General features: G+C 39.1%; 1 protein-coding gene across 1 annotated transcript; it reads left to right on the forward strand.

Annotated features, from left to right (window-relative positions):
- Positions 1-4,647: 4,647 nt before the first annotated feature.
- On the forward strand, positions 4,648-11,462 carry LOC117327328. Its single transcript, XM_033884258.1, has 2 exons — positions 4,648-4,748; positions 6,861-11,462. Exons 1-2 carry the CDS (start codon positions 4,744-4,746, stop codon positions 9,895-9,897), a joined length of 3,042 nt encoding a protein of 1,013 aa, XP_033740149.1. The 5' UTR covers positions 4,648-4,743; the 3' UTR covers positions 9,898-11,462.
- The last annotated feature ends 6,247 nt before the right edge of the window (positions 11,463-17,709 follow it).

Below are 17,709 nucleotides of genomic sequence, written 5' to 3' on the forward strand. Positions count from 1 at the left end.
TTAAAAATTACATTGTATTTGACATGTTTCATGGAAGAGAAAAATGAATTTGATTTCGAAGTAGTCTTCACTTTACAAGCTGCTGAATAGGTGAACGATACAAGCCTATTGGACCTATTGTAACTATATTGTCAAGAAATATTGGTCAATTTGGTCCCTAGTTGTATGTGTGTGTTTTACTATTGATGATTATGCGAGTGACAAAGTTGAGACCATGTTTGTTTTTGCAAAATATTTTTACTGCTTCAGATGGTCTGTTTCTGCTTGTTTGAAGATTGCTATTGGTACATCTCTGATCAAAATTAGATATTGGTTTTTCTCAGACACAGGATTTTCCGTCTCGTTGCCATATTTTGCAGTATTCGGGCCAAGAACACATGCATGCTACATCCTACTCCAATAATATTAGAGCTTAACAAGACGGGAAACATTTGACAGGCTGTTGTAATATCCACTAATGTAATCAGGTGGAATAAGACCTTGTATACATATAGGAGTAGGTACATGTACATCCTAAACAAACATTGGTACAATAACCGCACATCCAGCGTATCAGAAATGTTGGACCACCTGAAATTGCGCCCCTTAGCAGACAGACAAAGAGATGCTCCTCAGACCATGCTATATAACATCGTCAACAACAAAGTTGCTATAACGAAATCTGTTAGACAAAATCCTCTTACTAGGTACTCCAGGCATAGTCACCAGCTTTTTTTCACAATTACACCATTCCACCATTCCGAAACCCTGGCTAGAAAAACTACGTTTGAGTGGAACAAATTACCACCAGGCATCGTCTCCTGTCCCACCACAGACTCGACAGACATTGTCTCCTGTCCCACCACAGACTCACCAGACATTGTCTCCTGTCCCACCAGACATCGTCTCCTGTCCCACCACAGACTCACCAAACATCGTCTCCTGTCCCACCACTGACTCACCAGACATCGTCGCCTGTCCCACCACAGACTCACCAGACATCGTCACCTGTCCCACCACAGACTCAACAGACATCTTCTCCTGTCCCACCACAGACTCACCAGACATCGTCTCCTGTCCCACCAAACATCGTCTCCTGTCCCACCACAGACTCACCAGACATCGTCTCCTGTCCCACCACAGACTCGCCAGAAATCGTCTACTGTCCCACTACAGACTCAACAGACATTGTCTCCTGTCCCACTACAGACTCACCAGACATCGTCTCCTGTCCCAACAGACTCACCAGACACCGTCTACTGTCCCACCACAGACTCACCAGACATCGTCTCCTGTCCCACCAGACTCAACAGACATCGTCTCCTGTCCCACAACAGACTCACCAGACATCGTCTCCTGTCCAACCACAGACTCACCAGACATCGTCGCCTGTCCCACCACAGACTCAACAGACATCTTCTCCTGTCCCACCACAGACTCACCAGACATCGTCTCCTGTCCCACCAAACATCGTCTCCTGTCCCACCACAGACTCACCAGACATCGTCTCCTGTCCCAACAGACTCACCAGACACCGTCTACTGTCCCACCACAGACTCACCAGACATCGTCTCCTGTCCCACCACAGACTCGCCAGACATCGTCTCCTGTCCCACCACAGACTCACCAGACATCGTCTCCTGTCCCACCACAGACTCACCAGACATCGTCTCCTGTCCCACCACAGACTCACCAGACATCGTCTCCTGTCCCACCAAACATCGTCTCCTGTCCCACCACAGACTCACCAGACATTGTCTCCTGTTCCACCACAGACTCAACAGACATCTTCTCCTGTCCCACCACAGACTCACCAGACATCGTCTCCTGTCCCACCAGACTCACCAGACATCGTCTCCTGTCCCACCACAGACTCACCAGACATCGTCTCCTGTCCCACCAAACATCGTCTCCTGTCCCACCACAGACTCACCAGACATCGTCTCCTGTCCCACCACAGACTCACCAAACATCGTCTCCTGTCCCACCACAGACACACCAGACATCGTCTCCTGTCCCACCACAGACACACCAGACATCGTCTCCTGTCCCACCACAGACACACCAGACATCGTCTCCTGTCCCACCACAGACTCACCAGACATCGTCTCCTGTCCCACCACAGACTCACCAGACATCGTCTCCTGTCCCACCAAACATCGTCTCCTGTCCCACCAGACATCGTCTCCTGTCCCACCAGACTCACCAGACATCGTCTCCTGTCCCACCACAGACTCACCAGACATCGTCTCCTGTCCCACCAAACATCGTCTCCTGTCCCACCACAGACTCACCAGACATCGTCTCCTGTCCCACCACAGACACACCAGACATCGTCTCCTGTCCCACCACAGACTCAACAGACATCTTCTCCTGTCCCACCACAGACTCACCAGACATCGTCTCCTGTCCCACCACAGACTCACCAGACATCGTCTCCTGTCCCACCACAGACTAACCAGACATCGTCTCCTGTCCCACCACAGACACACCAGACATCGTCTCCTGTCCCACCACAGACTCACCAGACATTGTCTCCTGTTCCACCACAGACTCAACAGACATCTTCTCCTGTCCCACCACAGACTCACCAGACATCGTCTCCTGTCCCACCACAGACTCAACAGACATCTTCTCCTGTCCCACCACAGACTCACCAGACATCGTCTCCTGTCCCACCACAGACCCACCAGACATTGTCTCCTGTCCCACCAAACATCGTCTCCTGTCCCACCACAGACTCAACAGACATCTTCTCCTGTCCCACCACTGACTCACCAGACATCGTCGCCTGTCCCACCACAGACTCACCAGACATCGTCTCCTATCCCACCTGACTCAACATACATAGGCCATCTTTCGTCATTTTACCATCACCAAGTAGAGCCAAATATACACAGAAAATGTCTGTTTTTTATGAAATCACCATTTCCACTCCCCTCTGGCATTTCTCCTTCAAATTGTTGAAGTTGGCCAGTACCATATAGATGTGGTAGCTGGAATAGTAAATGTTACGTGGTCTTGAAGTAGGGTTCTTATGACTTAGGGAATAAAAGTGAAATGTTTAGAAATTTGCACATGACAGTATCATTCGGATGTACCTATAGATAATTGAGGAGCCTCGCGCTTTTGTCAAAACAGAAATTATGGCCAGTTTCCAAGTTTCGCATCAAGTGTGGGTGTTGTCGATGTAGTAAAAGTTCGTAAATCTACGTGTTTGTATATATACATATATTGCCTTCGTTTGGGGTAGAATTTTGATTTCATTACGTCAGTTTTTAAATCCCAATCTTAGAACAAATAAGATCAGCAAAACATCTGGATGATTTGTCGTTGAACAGAAAATACGAAGACGAATAGCATGTTTCAGGGATTTGGGTTAAATGTAATGGTTAAATATGGTCATTGAATGTAAATGTGAAACTGGTCACGACTTAGGGTAAAATAGGCACGCTTCAAGATCTAAGCGGCATTTCCTGAAGGAGTGGATCGATGTTATGCTGACATAAAGAATGAATGCAGTTGACAACAAATTTTCCATATGACTTGCTCAATCGATGTCTCTGGTGGTAATTGCAATGGTCATGAGTGGGAACTCGAGAATAAAGACTCTGTCCACATTCTCGTGGTCATGGGTGCCGTTTAACTTTAAATTTATATTTAAGTGATATAACAAAGCGATTAGGTGACACCAAAATGGAGTTGTATTACGTAATCGTTTACTGGTAACTGTTTAGATGTGCGGTAATATATTCAGACGGAATACCTGACGTCACTATAAAGATGAGGGTAATATATATCACCAATGGATTTAGATCATTATCTATTCCGTTTGAATGGGTGATATAATCATGATTAGCTTTACAACAACCTGGAAATTACTACAGTCTCTACTACAGGGATGTGATAATTTGATACAGTTTACGTGTATTTGGACCTTAGCACATTTTCAGACGTTTTGTGGGCTAGATTAAATTCGGTAAAAATAACAACCCCGTGTTCCATCTGTATATATGTCTCTGGTTCCATATAATGAACCAAGGGGGTTGTCATATTTACCGAATTTAATCTAGCCCCCCCCCCAAAAAAAAAACCCTCTAAAAATGTGCTATATACACAAGTGAACACCTCGGCCGATTCTCTATGGTCACCTAGACATGAACGTCAGAAACAAGTATCATAATCCATACATCTTTAATGGATGTATAATATATTTGTGATGTATTAGGCTTCAGTTTGTGTTCGTTATGTTTGACTTTAGACTCCGTCTTATGCTTTCGTCTGTTACCTATATGTAACCTGGAAATATATGACCATGATGTTTATGATTATCAAAAGCCAAACAGATTCGGAAAGCATATCATTGATTGATAGATTGATTGGTTAATATATAATATTTTTATCGGGTTAAAATTCGATGGCAAAGTAATGGATGCAGGCTGAAAACCTCTAACATCCATATCACTATAATACTTCGGTTTGCAGTAACCAAACCCATCCATCATTATCACGGTCAGTTATGTATAACAATTTAAATTTAATAAAATGCAGTATTGGAAATTAATGAAGAAGCAATCCATAAGCTGTCGAAACTTTATAATGGATTGAATACTGCGAGGGGGAGTAACTCTAGAATCTATCAATGCAAGGGAGGTAATAGCGACTTTTCAAAGATGGCTGTCACTCGCAGGAGACACTGCACGCTTACTGTTTACCGAGGTTCTTGCGTCTTCCTGACGGCTACTAATTAATGTACCTGTTGCAATGAGGTAACAATTGAGATACTTTTGATTCTGAGATAAAAATATTGACTTTCTTAAACCAGAGATGGTAGACGAGCAACGCAAAAGTAGAAATTGTAGTATGCCAGGTGGCTGTAATATAAGCTGTTTATCAGTTTGTGCGTTTATTTGCAGTCACACACTATTTAAAGTTAGTTATGCTCAAGATAAACCATGACCAATTACCTAAAATGGATACACTGATAAAGATGCGATATCGCAGAGTTTTTTCTGACCCCAACACCAATGTTATTTATTGGTCTAATATATTATATAACACAGATCTAGTCTAGAGACACGTTCGCGTCTAGTCTTATATTTAGGCCTAACGTTAGCTAGCTTATATAGGTGTTTCCGGCTGATTTTATCATGTATACGACGTCTAGACATGTTCCTGTAGTTATACTGTATCCTTATAAATTACTATACATAGATTACGCCAGACTATTGTTACCACTATAGCTACATATAATCTAGCTACACTTTTTTACTAGTACAGAATAGTTATAATTACATAATATCAAGCAGACATATATTATGTAATTTTACATCAGGTCACCAAAATACATTGTGTTCAGACACAGCAACATGTTAAAATATGAGAATTGAATGGGGCATATATTATTCCTAATATATTATATTAACAGTTTTTATGAGTTCTTTAATAATGTTTTATGTTTATGCCAAAATTATGGTTATGATTTATATATAATTATGGCATTAAGAGGTGAGTTTTGTAGCTCAGTTGAATTTATAAAGACTTAAAGCCAGGAACCAATCAGTGCTGCCAAAAGTCAGTGGTGTCTGGTTTTCTTTGGTGACAGAACATGAGTGGGTTGGAGAGTCTTAATTGTCCTGTTTATCAAGTACAGTCCATGACATGTTTGACTCCAAAGACACGCATTGCGACAGCTATATCACCTTCTGTGGATTTTTTTGAGTTTGAAAAAAAAGCACCAATATTGTAATAGGAGACACTCGGCCACCGCGGCCCCTTGTTGTGCTACAGACACAGAACATGTACAATGTAATCACCTTAACTAGCATGCTAGGGTGAAGGGCTACCAAGTCTGTTCAAATGAATTACCTTTACAGACATTTAAGTTCACAGGGGTCAAATGGGCTTAAATCTTATAACAATAATATCTTGATAGCCAAGAGACTCCGAGACCTGATATTAGGCCAATAGTATGCTGGAATGAAGTACACTGTACTAGAAAATTTATTGACATACTTAGTAAGTAAATCTAGTTTTCTCTGATATTTGAATAAAGTGGTCATCAGCATAGTATCTGCAAAAATGACTGAGATCAACTTCGAAGTTGCTGTAGAGCCAGGTGATTGATGCGGGCTCATTGTGCCTCTTGTTTTGTGTAGATTCTCAACGTTATAAATGATTAAAAGGAAAAAAAGGAAAGAAGAGAAAAGTACAGAAAAGCATATTCAGGTTTTTTCTGAGTGCTTTTTGGGCTGTTAATTGCTTGGGTCCTTATATTACAGAAGGGAAATATTCTTAGATATCATATGCATAGTGATACTCTTTGAAATACAAATGTGCAGTAGGTATTTTAAAAAGTTGCTAATGTTATGGTCAATTAAGGTCATAGTGTAATTGTTTGCAGCACATACGTAGTAATTCTATGTCAGTGTATGATTTGGGTTATAAGTTCAGGTATAGACTCGTACACATTGCACTGCCCTCACTGACATGTCAGCCATCTTGAGTTTTTACAGTTGAAGCTTGTTATCGCTTTTTCTTGAGAAATAATAGCATGATATTTCTCAAACTTCATATGTCTGTTCCCCTTGGTTCCTAGTTTTACCCATTAAATGTTGAGCCTGATAAGGAAAACAAAAAGCCTGTAGGCAGCAATTTTGGATTATGACAGTTAAAATTTGTTATTGTTATTTTTTCAAATGATGGGATAGATGATGATGAGAAAGTAGAGAAAAGATCAATCTTATAATAGACTCAATAAAGATAATTCAATGGTGGATGTCAAGATCCCTCTGCGCTTTCTACTTCTATGTAAACTAGTGATATGATATTTATGGTATGCTGATGATGTACTGTACTTATTTGGTCATTTCTGTTTTCAGTAATACTGATCTTTGGATGTTTGGAGATGATGGATGTCTTCACAAGTTTGATGAAGGATGTCATTTAGCTGACAGAAACAGACCATGTCACTCAAAGAAAAAAATCCAGGACATCACTAATTTGCATTGTGATTACTTGGATCTACATGACAAAGGACACATTCAGCAAGGACAAAATGATGTAATCAAGCGTATTGAGGATTCTAAATCTCCCACCATGTTCAGGAATGGTTTTGGCATTTTGAGTGTAAGACCAGTTAAAAAATCACAACGGAAAAGAGAATCCCTGGATTCCAATGTCAAGATTGAGAATTTGTCAGATGTGTCTCATGAGAATTCTCAACCTGCCGTTACTTCAGAAAACATACAAAACATTGGTGCTGTGATAAAAATGTTACCAGAGAAATCCATTACTTCACAACAAGAAAATGTGAAATATCTTGACATGCCGATCACAACTAAAAACACTGTGTCATCTACAGACTGTTTAGTAAACCCAACAACGTTAACAGAAACAGATGACACACCTGACACATCTAATCCGAGAAAAGTGTCACCCCATGGCTCGGAGAACTCTTTATCTTCAAAATGTGGTGACATGGCTTTTAAATATGATAATTCCTGTTTTGTAGACCAGTCAATGCTTAATGTTTTAGAGTGTGAAGGAAATTTGTTACCAAAGAGTAGTTTACCTGATAACAGCCATGCCAAGCCTTCCATGCCTGAAAAGAATGGACAATCTTGTCTGGGATTAGTTGTTTCTGAACCTCAGATGTTCGTTGCGATTCCCATTGAACTACAAGAGACATCCATTTCTACATCATCTGGATCTGACATTAAAAACACAAAATCTTCTATTGAATTCCAAGCAACACCCATTCCTCAATCAACTGTTTCTGGATCTGACAAGAAAATGGAGACACCACAGCAGATAGTTGTTGAAAAGTCAGTGACATCTGAATTGAACAATCCAAACAACATAATGCATGTATCTGATATACCTAAAATTGACTCATCCACAAGTGAAGTTTCCACATCTGTTTACAATCAAGATACATCAAGTCATCAAATCACTGTCAGTGAAGCAAACAGACAAGGTACTAATGAGATTGTCCACCAATCTTGTGGTCCTGGAGAAAGTTCAGAAGTCCAAACAACCACTGACGAAGACCTCCCTATGTTGATGGGATCAAATCTTAGGAGACAGCCCATTGGTGTTTCAGATCCGAAGTGTTTGTCACATTGTGATATAACCTCTGTCGATGGATTGCCTGTAACATGCTCACAGATGTCATTACTAGCAAATGAGGACAGCCTTATAAAGTACTTGATTGATCATGACAACACTCCCTCAATGCCAGAATGGACAGAGACAGATGTTGGTTCTACATCAAATGATCAAACTGCAGTGAATGATACAGACATTTCTCTGCCAAAAGTTAAAAGAACAGTGAAAGGTAGAGGATGTTCTTCATTAAAGGTTCAAACTGCAGTGAAGGATACCAAAATATTGAAACAGGGAAGTATTCCAAAAAAAGTAAAAAGGACATGCAAGAAATCGAAGCGGCACATGAAAAAAGTACCAATGATGACAACACCATCTCTAATTACTGAGACAGGCCTTGATTGTATCCCGTCTTCATCACAAAACCAATCTTCAGAATCTATGCATACCATTAAAACGGTGATAAAAACTGAGCAGTCGAATGAAGCTGATTATAATCATGAACATCCTCGAAATCAAGTCCATATCAAAACTGAGCCATTTAGCAGCAACGATGAACTTGCTTCTGCAGTAGTTGGAAATACATGTACAGTCAGGATAAAATCGGAACCAGTAGATGATGCTGTGTGTACTTCTACGGAGTCTCAAATCAAAGATCACTTGACCAATCCAATGGAATTCCAAAATCATTGTCCACAGTCACTGAGCAGGACTACAACAGGGACAATGTACTTGACAGATGGTGCTTCTAGAAAGCGTAAACACTCATTTGGGACGTTCACGGACATGGCTACCTCAAACGAGTATGATGTAAATTCTGTTGATTCACAGCAATTGCATCAGCCTCATCAACTACCTGGGCCCTTGTCAACTGCGGTTCCCACTCAGCAGAATGAGTCATTTTTACCCTTCAAAATTCAATCTGTTTTCTCTCTTAAATCACATAGTCATAACATGTCCATTCAAGATATTGTCAACATCCATGAGAAAGATACAGCAGACAAGCTTAAGGCTTTCAATTATTCTGAATGGAAGAAATCAAAAATCAGTTGTCCAGCTGATAATTCAAATCAGAAGATACCAAATACAGTCATATTGTCAAAAGAGGTGAAATCTGATCCACGTCTTCGTTCCTCTTGTTATGTTGTGATAAATAGATTACGTTGGAGAAATGGACATATAGAAGACCCAGAATGCTCGCAAAGTTGTAAACACAGATTTTTATCAGAAAACAATTTGAATGAGGATGCTTCTTACCCTCCGTATATACCCAATATTAGGACAAAAACAGGATCAGGTAGTGCAAGTGTGAATTCTTCTGGCACTCGATATGCTTCATCTACCTTCCTTAAGGTACCTACTGCTCCGTCGTTGAATCAGCCTAAGGTATATGTTACATCTACAGTATTGCCACGTAAAACACACACACAGACATTGACAGATCCTTCAAAAGAGGCCAAAAAATACTGCACCATCAATGTTCAAGGAAAGAACTTACTAATGCCATCTGTAAAATTGAAAACCCCTCTTAACAGACAGAAGCTTAAGGTAAACACATTCCCAGGAATGCAGTTGCCAAAGGTTTCTTCCAGACATTGTTCTAATGGACTGAAAAGTCTATCAAGCGCGACTGATCCAACACATAGTGTTCTGAACTCTTCAACCAGTATTGGCAGTAAAAGCATTGTGGATTTTGAATTTATTGCATCAAAAGAGTTAAACCGAAACATGCGTGCTTTCAAGAAAATTACAAACCGTCGGAATCTGTTGTATGGTATTGCAGCCAGGAACTATGGTATGTTAGATAGCTAAAAGTCAGATTTGTAAGTGGTGTAGTGGTTAAGGATATATATTGAAGTTAGCTATATAGTCTCCTTGGGAAACTCGTGTGACTGTTAAGACCTGTGGGTCTCTTATACCAATACCATAGACAGTTATAAACCATGATCACCTCACTGAATTTTACTCAAGTGATCCTTTAAAAGTCTCTGGCAGTTTGTGTACAGTGTACATGTATTCATCAAATTAAACAGGTTCACCTGGAACATGCGGCAAGGCAAAGTAAGATAAGGTATAATCCTGAACCACACAATAAATGTGAGATGTAGGAGACAAAAAAAATCACCGCTTAGAAGTACATTGTAGAAACTGATAAATCTTGTGATATTTGTGCAGAAGCTAAGTGAAAGCCACCAAGAAACATGATTGCTTTCAACCAGACATAAAGGTATTGAAGCAATCTCCAACAGATTTGCTCAAGTAACCATGCATCTGAATGCATGCCCTATAGAATGTTTTTGATTCCAACCTTTGGTGCCAGATCAGACCATTTTTCTATTTTTCAATATGACCCTGAAATTGACTTCTTACTACTCATCAGTTACCAGCTCAAGTTATGGTTATTAGAGGACAAGCTTTGATACTGCAAATATTACTTTCATTTTCTTTGGCTGATCTTGAATTTTCTGTTTAGTAGAACTTGCTAAGGATTACAGTAGGATTTGAAGAAACACTTGGATCAAGTGTTACAGACAGGCACAAATTGTATTTTAAAAACTTTAAATGATGCATACACATTTTGGCCTCACTTTGAAAACAGTGTTCTCTATATATAGGCTGTTTTACCATGGTGATGGTACAATAACACGTGATTATTGTACTGAGCGTCATTGCCACGATCACCACCATTGCTAGCTGTTGGGTACAACTTTTATGCCTGGGCACTGTATATTGCAATTATGCATATAGAGAAGTAAGGATTTAACCATATCTTTGCAGGCTAGGGAAATCCTGGGACAAATGCATAGTATACATGTAGATGTATTTAGTGAAAAGCATGGATGCTCAGTGTTGGGTTGGCTAATCCGAACCCTTTAATGATTTTTAGGTCACACGAGACGAAAACTTGAGAATGAATCAAATACTGAAATTTTACACTGGTCGAAGGGACTTGTTTTTAAGATAAATATGGTACTAGAAAGATTAAAATGGAGATTACTGCATATTTTATATTTTAGTGTGCTCAAAGTTGTGAGTATATCCGAATTTTAAACAAATTAGCTTTATGATGAATTATCACACCCAAAAAGCTTGCATAGAAAAGCAACATAGATATGTAATTGTACACAGTCATAAATTAGTACAATGCTTTAAGTATGAAAAACACTTAAAGGGGCATTCCTTCGTTCGAACATCAGAAACATGCACAATTTCTATTGATCAAATCTATGTCCGAACGATAATTATATGAGTGTTTGTGTCTACAAGTAATGAAATAAACACCGAAATGTACAGGAAAATGTGTAGCCTATACAAAACCATATGTCTTTGCGGTAAATAGTGATACTTGGGGCGAATTAAAACATTTCAAGACTTAATACTCGAAGAACTTTGGTTTATCTTGAGAGTAAAACTATCCTATTAATGTAAAGATTATGACTTTAACTACTTGGAAAATATACATATTTTCCAGTAAGTTAAATTTTGACAACATTAACTTTATTCAAATGAAGGAACCCTCCTTTAAATTAGATAACTGCTAAAGTTTTTATGTTTACTGTCTCGTGGTTGTCGTGGTGGTGATGGCTGATCGTGATACTAATCTAAACCCTTTAATGATTTTTAGGTCACACGAGATGAAAACTTGAGAATGAATCAAATACTGAAATTTTACACTGGTCGAAGGGACTTCGAATATAGAATATAGAATATTTGCTGGTACATTTGCAATAATAGCAGGATCTATATATTTTGCTTGTGATTCTCACTGTCCATCTTTGACTGGTAGCAAAATTTATATTTATTGGGTCTCATGCAGGTTCAATTTAGATGTAAATGTTTTATATATCTGATATTTGAACTGCATTGCATAGATAATTCTTTTGAACATACCATATATATTTGTTCCCCAAATAAGCCCAGGCCACACCCCTAATTTTAAGTGATAAAACATATGGATAGGGCTTATTTGTAGTATACCAGTAGTATTAGACTACTATTGACATTCCTGCAGATACATGAATGGGTATAAATGTTTGTGTAATCTCTAAACTTGGCTTTTACTAGAATATTTGCTAGTACATTTGATAACTATCTCATAACCAAGGGAGATAACTCCTCTAGTCCTGATAGTTGTATGGTGCTAGTCTGGCAGATATGTTACATGTGGATGAATGGTATCATTTGTTTTTATTTTTAGCCCACCATCATCAGATGGTGGGCTATTCAAATCGCCCTGCGTCCGTGGTCCGTCGTCCGTCCGTCCGTCCGTCCGTAAACAATTCTTGTTATCGCTAATCCTCCGAAAGTACTGAAGGGATCTTTCTCAAATTTCATATGTGGGTTCCCCTTGGTGCCTAGTTATGCATATTGCATTTTGAGACCAATCGGAAAACAACATGGCCGACAGGTAGCCATCTTGGATTTTGACAATTGAAGTTTGTTATCGCTATTTCTGAGAAAGTACTGTAGGGATCTTTCTCAAATTTCATATGTATGTTCCACTTGGTGCCTAGTTATGCATATTGCATTTTGAGACCAATCGGAAAACAACATGGCCGACAGGCAGCCATCTTGGATTTTGATAATTGAAGTTTGTTATCGCTATTTCTGAGAAAGTACTGAAGGGATCTTTCTCAGATTTCATATGTAGGCTCCCCTTGGTACTTAGTTATAAATGCATATTGCATGTTGAGACCAATCAGAAGACAACATGGCCGACAGGCAGCCATCTTGGATTTTGATAATTGAAGTTTGTTTTCGCTATTTCTGAGAAAGTACTCAAGGGATCTTTCTCAGATTTCATATATAGGCTCCCCTTGGTACTTAGTTATGCATATTGCATTTTGAGACCAATCGGAAGACAACATGGCCGACAGGCAGCCATCTTGGATTTTGATAATTGAAGTTTGTTATCGCTATTTCTGAGAAAGTACTGAAGGGTTCTTTCTCAAATTTCATATGTAGGTTCCACTTGGTGCCTAGTTATGCATATTGCATTTTGAGACCAATCGGAAAACAACATGGCCGACAGGCAGCCATCTTGGATTTTGATAATTAGCCCACCATCATCAGATGGTGGGCTATTCAAATCGCCCTGCGTCCGTGGTCCGTCGTCCGTCCGTCCGTCCGTCCGTCCGTCCCTCCGTCCCTCCGTCCGTCCGTCCCTCCGTCCGTAAACAATTCTTGTTATCGCTAATCCTCAGAAAGTACTGAAGGGATCTTTCTCAAATTTCATATGTGCGTTCCCCTTGGTGCCTAGTTATGCATATTGCATTTTGAGACCAATCGGAAAACAACATGGCCGACAGGCAGCCATCTTGGATTTTGACAATTGAAGTTTGTTATCGCTATTTCTGAGAAAGTACTGAAGGGATCTTTCTCAAATTTCATATGTAAGCTCCCCTTGGTGTCTAGTTATGCATATTGCATTTTGAGACCAATCGGAAAACAACATGGCCGACAAGCAGCCATCTTGGATTTTGACAATTGAAGTTTGTTATCGCTATTTCTGAGAAAGTGCTGAAGGGATCTTTCTCAAATTTCACATGTAAGTTCCCCTTGGTGCCTAATTATGCATATTGCATTTTGAGACTAATCGGAATTCAACATGGCCGACAGGCAGCCATCTTGGATTTTGATAATTGAAGTTTGTTATCACTATTTCTGAGAAAGTGCTGAAGGGATCTTTCTCAAATTTCATATGTAGGTTCCCCTTGGTGCCTAGTTATGCATATTGCATTTTGAGACCAATCGGAAAACAACATGGCCGACAGGCAGCCATCTTGGATTTTGATAATTGAAGTTTGTTATCGCTATTTCTGAGAAAGTACTGAAGGGATCTTTCTCAAATTTCATATGTAAGCTCCCCTTGGTGTCTAGTTATGCATATTGCATTTTGAGACCAATCAGAAAACAACATGGCCGACAGGCAGCCATCTTGGATTTTGACAATTGAAGTTTGTTATCGCTATTTCTGAGAAAGTACTGAAGGGATCTTTCTCAAATTTCATATGTAAGCTCCCCTTGGTGCCTTGTTATGCATATTGCATTTTGAGACCAATCGGAAAACAACATGGCCGACAGGCAGCCATCTTGGATTTTGACAATTGAAGTTTGTTATCGCTATTTCTGAGAAAGTGCTGAAGGGATCTTTCTCAAATTTCACATGTAGGTTCCCCTTGGTGCCTTGTTATGCATATTGCATTTTGAGACCAATCGGAAAACAACATGGCCGACAGGCAGCCATCTTGGATTTTGATAATTGAAGTTTGTTATCGCTATTTCTGAGAAAGTGCTGAAGGGATCTTTCTCAAATTTCACATGTAGGTTCCCCTTGGTGCCTAGTTATGCATATTGCTTTTTGAGACCTATCGGAAAACAACATGGCCGACAGGCAGCCATCTTGGATTTTGACAATTGATGTTTGTTATCGCTATTTCTGAGAAAGTACTGAAGGGATCTTTCTCAAATTTCATATGTGGGTTCCCCTTGGTGCCTAGTTATGCATATTGCATTTTGAGACCAATCGGAAAACAACATGGCCGACAGGCAGCCATCTTGGATTTTGACATTTGAAGTTTGTTATCACTATTTCTGAGAAAGTACTGAAGGGATCTTTCTCAAATTTCATATGTAGGCTCCCCTTGGTGCCTAGTTATGCATATTGCATTTTGAGACCAATCGGAAAACAACATGGCCGACAGGCAGCCATCTTGGATTTTGACAATTGAAGTTTGTTATCGCTAATTCTGAGAAAGTATTTAAGGGATCTTTCTCAAATTCCATATGTAGGTTTCCCTTGGTGCCTAGTTATGCATATTGCATTTTGAGACCAATCTGAAAACAACATGGCCGACAGGCAGCCATCTTGGATTTTGACAATTGAAGTTTGTTATCACTATTTCTGAGAAAGCATTTAAGGGATCTTTCTCAAATTTCATATGTAAGTTTCCCTTGGTGCCTTGTTATGCATATTGCATTTTGAGACCAATCTGAAAATAACATGGCCGACAGGCAGCCATCTTGGATTTTGACAATTGAAGTTTGTTATCGCTATTTTTGAGAAAGTACTGAAGGGATCTTTCTCAAATTTCATATGGAGGTTCCCCTTGGTGCCTCGTTATGCTTATTGCATTTTGAGATCAATTGGAAAACAATATGGCCGACAGACCGCCATCTTGGATTTTGACAATTGAAGTTTGTTATCTCTATTTCTCAAAGTACTGAATGGATCTTTCTCAAATTTCATAAGTAGGTTCCCCTTGGTCCCTTGTATTGCATTTTTGGACCAGTCTGTCCTGAAAACAACCTGGCAAACAAACAGCCATTATCGTTAAATCTCAAATTTCTTATATAGCTAGGATTCTCTTGTTTGAAAAGTACTGGAGGGATGTCTCAATTTGCACAGATTAGTAAAATGAAGGGAAAAGTAGAGAAAAGATCAATCTGACATGGAACCTATGAAGATCATTCAATGGTGGGCGCCAAGATCCCTCTGGGATCTCTTGTTGAAGTTTGTTATCGCTATTTCTGAGAAAGTACTGAAGGGATCTTTCTCAGATTTCATATGTAGGCTCCCCTTGGTACTTAGTTATGCATATTGCATGTTGAGACCAATCAGAAGACAACATGGCCGACAGGCAGCCATCTTGGATTTTGATAATTGAAGTTTGTTTTCGCTATTTCTGAGAAAGTACTCAAGGGATCTTTCTCAAATTTCATATGTAGGTTCCCCTTGGTGCCTAGTTATGCATATTGCATTTTGAGACCTATCGGCGGAAAACAACATGGCCGACAGGCAGCCATCTTGGATTTTGACAATTGAAGTTTGTTATCGCTATTTCTCAGAAATTGCTGAAGGGATCTTTCTGAAATTTCATTTGTAGGTTGCCCTCTGTGCCTAGTTATGCATATTGGATTTTGAGACCAGTCAGAAAACAACCTGCCCGACAGGCAGCCATCTTGGATTTTGACAATTGAAGTTTGTTATCGCTATTTTACAGAAGGTACTGAAGGGATCTTCCTGAAATTTCATATGTAGGTTCCCCTTGGTCCCTGGTGTTGCATTTTGGGACCAATCCGAAAACAACAGACAGCCATTATTGCCAAATCTTAAATTTTATATATAGGATAATTACCCTTGTTTGAAAAGTACTAGAGGGCTGTTTCTGAATTTACACAGATTAGTAAGACTTAGAGGAAGGGAAAAGTAGAGAAAAGATCAATCTGACATGGAACCTTTAAAGATCATTCAATGGTGGGCGCCAAGATCCCTCTGGGATCTCTTGTTTTTGTAACTTTTTATTCTCAAATCTGAATGGAATCAAGGTTTTTGATGGTATTAGTACCTGTATACAATGCACATGCATACTAGGTAAATAAATACTTTTCAGCGATAAGTTCAGATGATTTTAATTCGGGCTATGCTATTTCCATTGAAATTTTAAATTGGGGTGATTTAGACTTTAGTAGTGATGTTGCAATTGATTATCAGCACACACATGTTCATAAGTATTGACTTCAGTAATAGGTATCAGATTATATAAAGGATGCTGTATTGTAAACTGATATATTTTTCTTCATTTCTGAATATTGTAATTAGTTATGGTACAAGACAGTTTGTAAGTAGCCATTTATAGACATTGAAAAAATATCAAACATTTTATATTAATTTTGATACAAGATAAACTGGATAAGGAAAATATTAACATGTAATTGGGTTTTGTGTAAGTAGAAAGTAAACCTTTATAAAAAAGGGCATGGATAAGTTTATTGTGATTTATATATTATATCATTGAAACAAAAACAATGGCATATGATAACTATTTCCATGTTACACCCTGTAGAAAAAAAAACTAAACAAAATAAACAGAAGTGTTTGATCAGAGGACAGGCTAGCTAGATCAGCAGTTGGAATGCCGAAGTTGAATTCAAATTATGTTCACTACGAGATATTTTGAGATATTTTAAAAAAGTGTGTGATCAATTAATAATGTCATTTGATTGAAACAAATATTAATATCCTAACTGGTAACAAGCTTCATGTATAGATGATCAACTAGTCAAAGGAAAAAATAAAATTTTCTAGTTCATGTATCTGTCGAAGGGATGTTGAGCTTATCCAAAGGCATGGTGTCTTTTCCTTGGAATTGCTCCTAGTCATAAATGATTGAAAGGCTTTTGACCATTTAGTCAGAATCTCAAGCATTCTTTTACGAAGGGAAACAAATTTTTTTTTGTCCGGCTAAAGTTAAAAGATTATAAAACAATATCAAACTATACATCTGCAGCTACACAATCTGGTCTATACCTCGAGCTCGAGCTCTAGATCTGTTTGCGCCAAAATTAAAAATATAAAATGCCAAACAATATGAATGGCTGTAAAATCTTGGCATACCACATGATGAAAGTGGCAGCCGTTTATTATTAACAATAATATTTCATATATTTTAGAATTAAAACATATTTTTTAGCAAAGGTGAGCGAGAACTACGCCTATGCCTTTAAAACTATATACGATAGTGAAAACTAACCGCTCTTTTTATGGATCATCAAGCACTTCAGGGAAAACCTTTAAAAAGGAAACCTGCGCCCAGCAGTGTGAAGAGAAGCACCGGGACTCCG

The sequence above is a fragment of the Pecten maximus genome, chromosome 5 (assembly GCF_902652985.1).
Source record: "Pecten maximus chromosome 5, xPecMax1.1, whole genome shotgun sequence".
Taxonomy (NCBI): domain Eukaryota; kingdom Metazoa; phylum Mollusca; class Bivalvia; order Pectinida; family Pectinidae; genus Pecten; species Pecten maximus.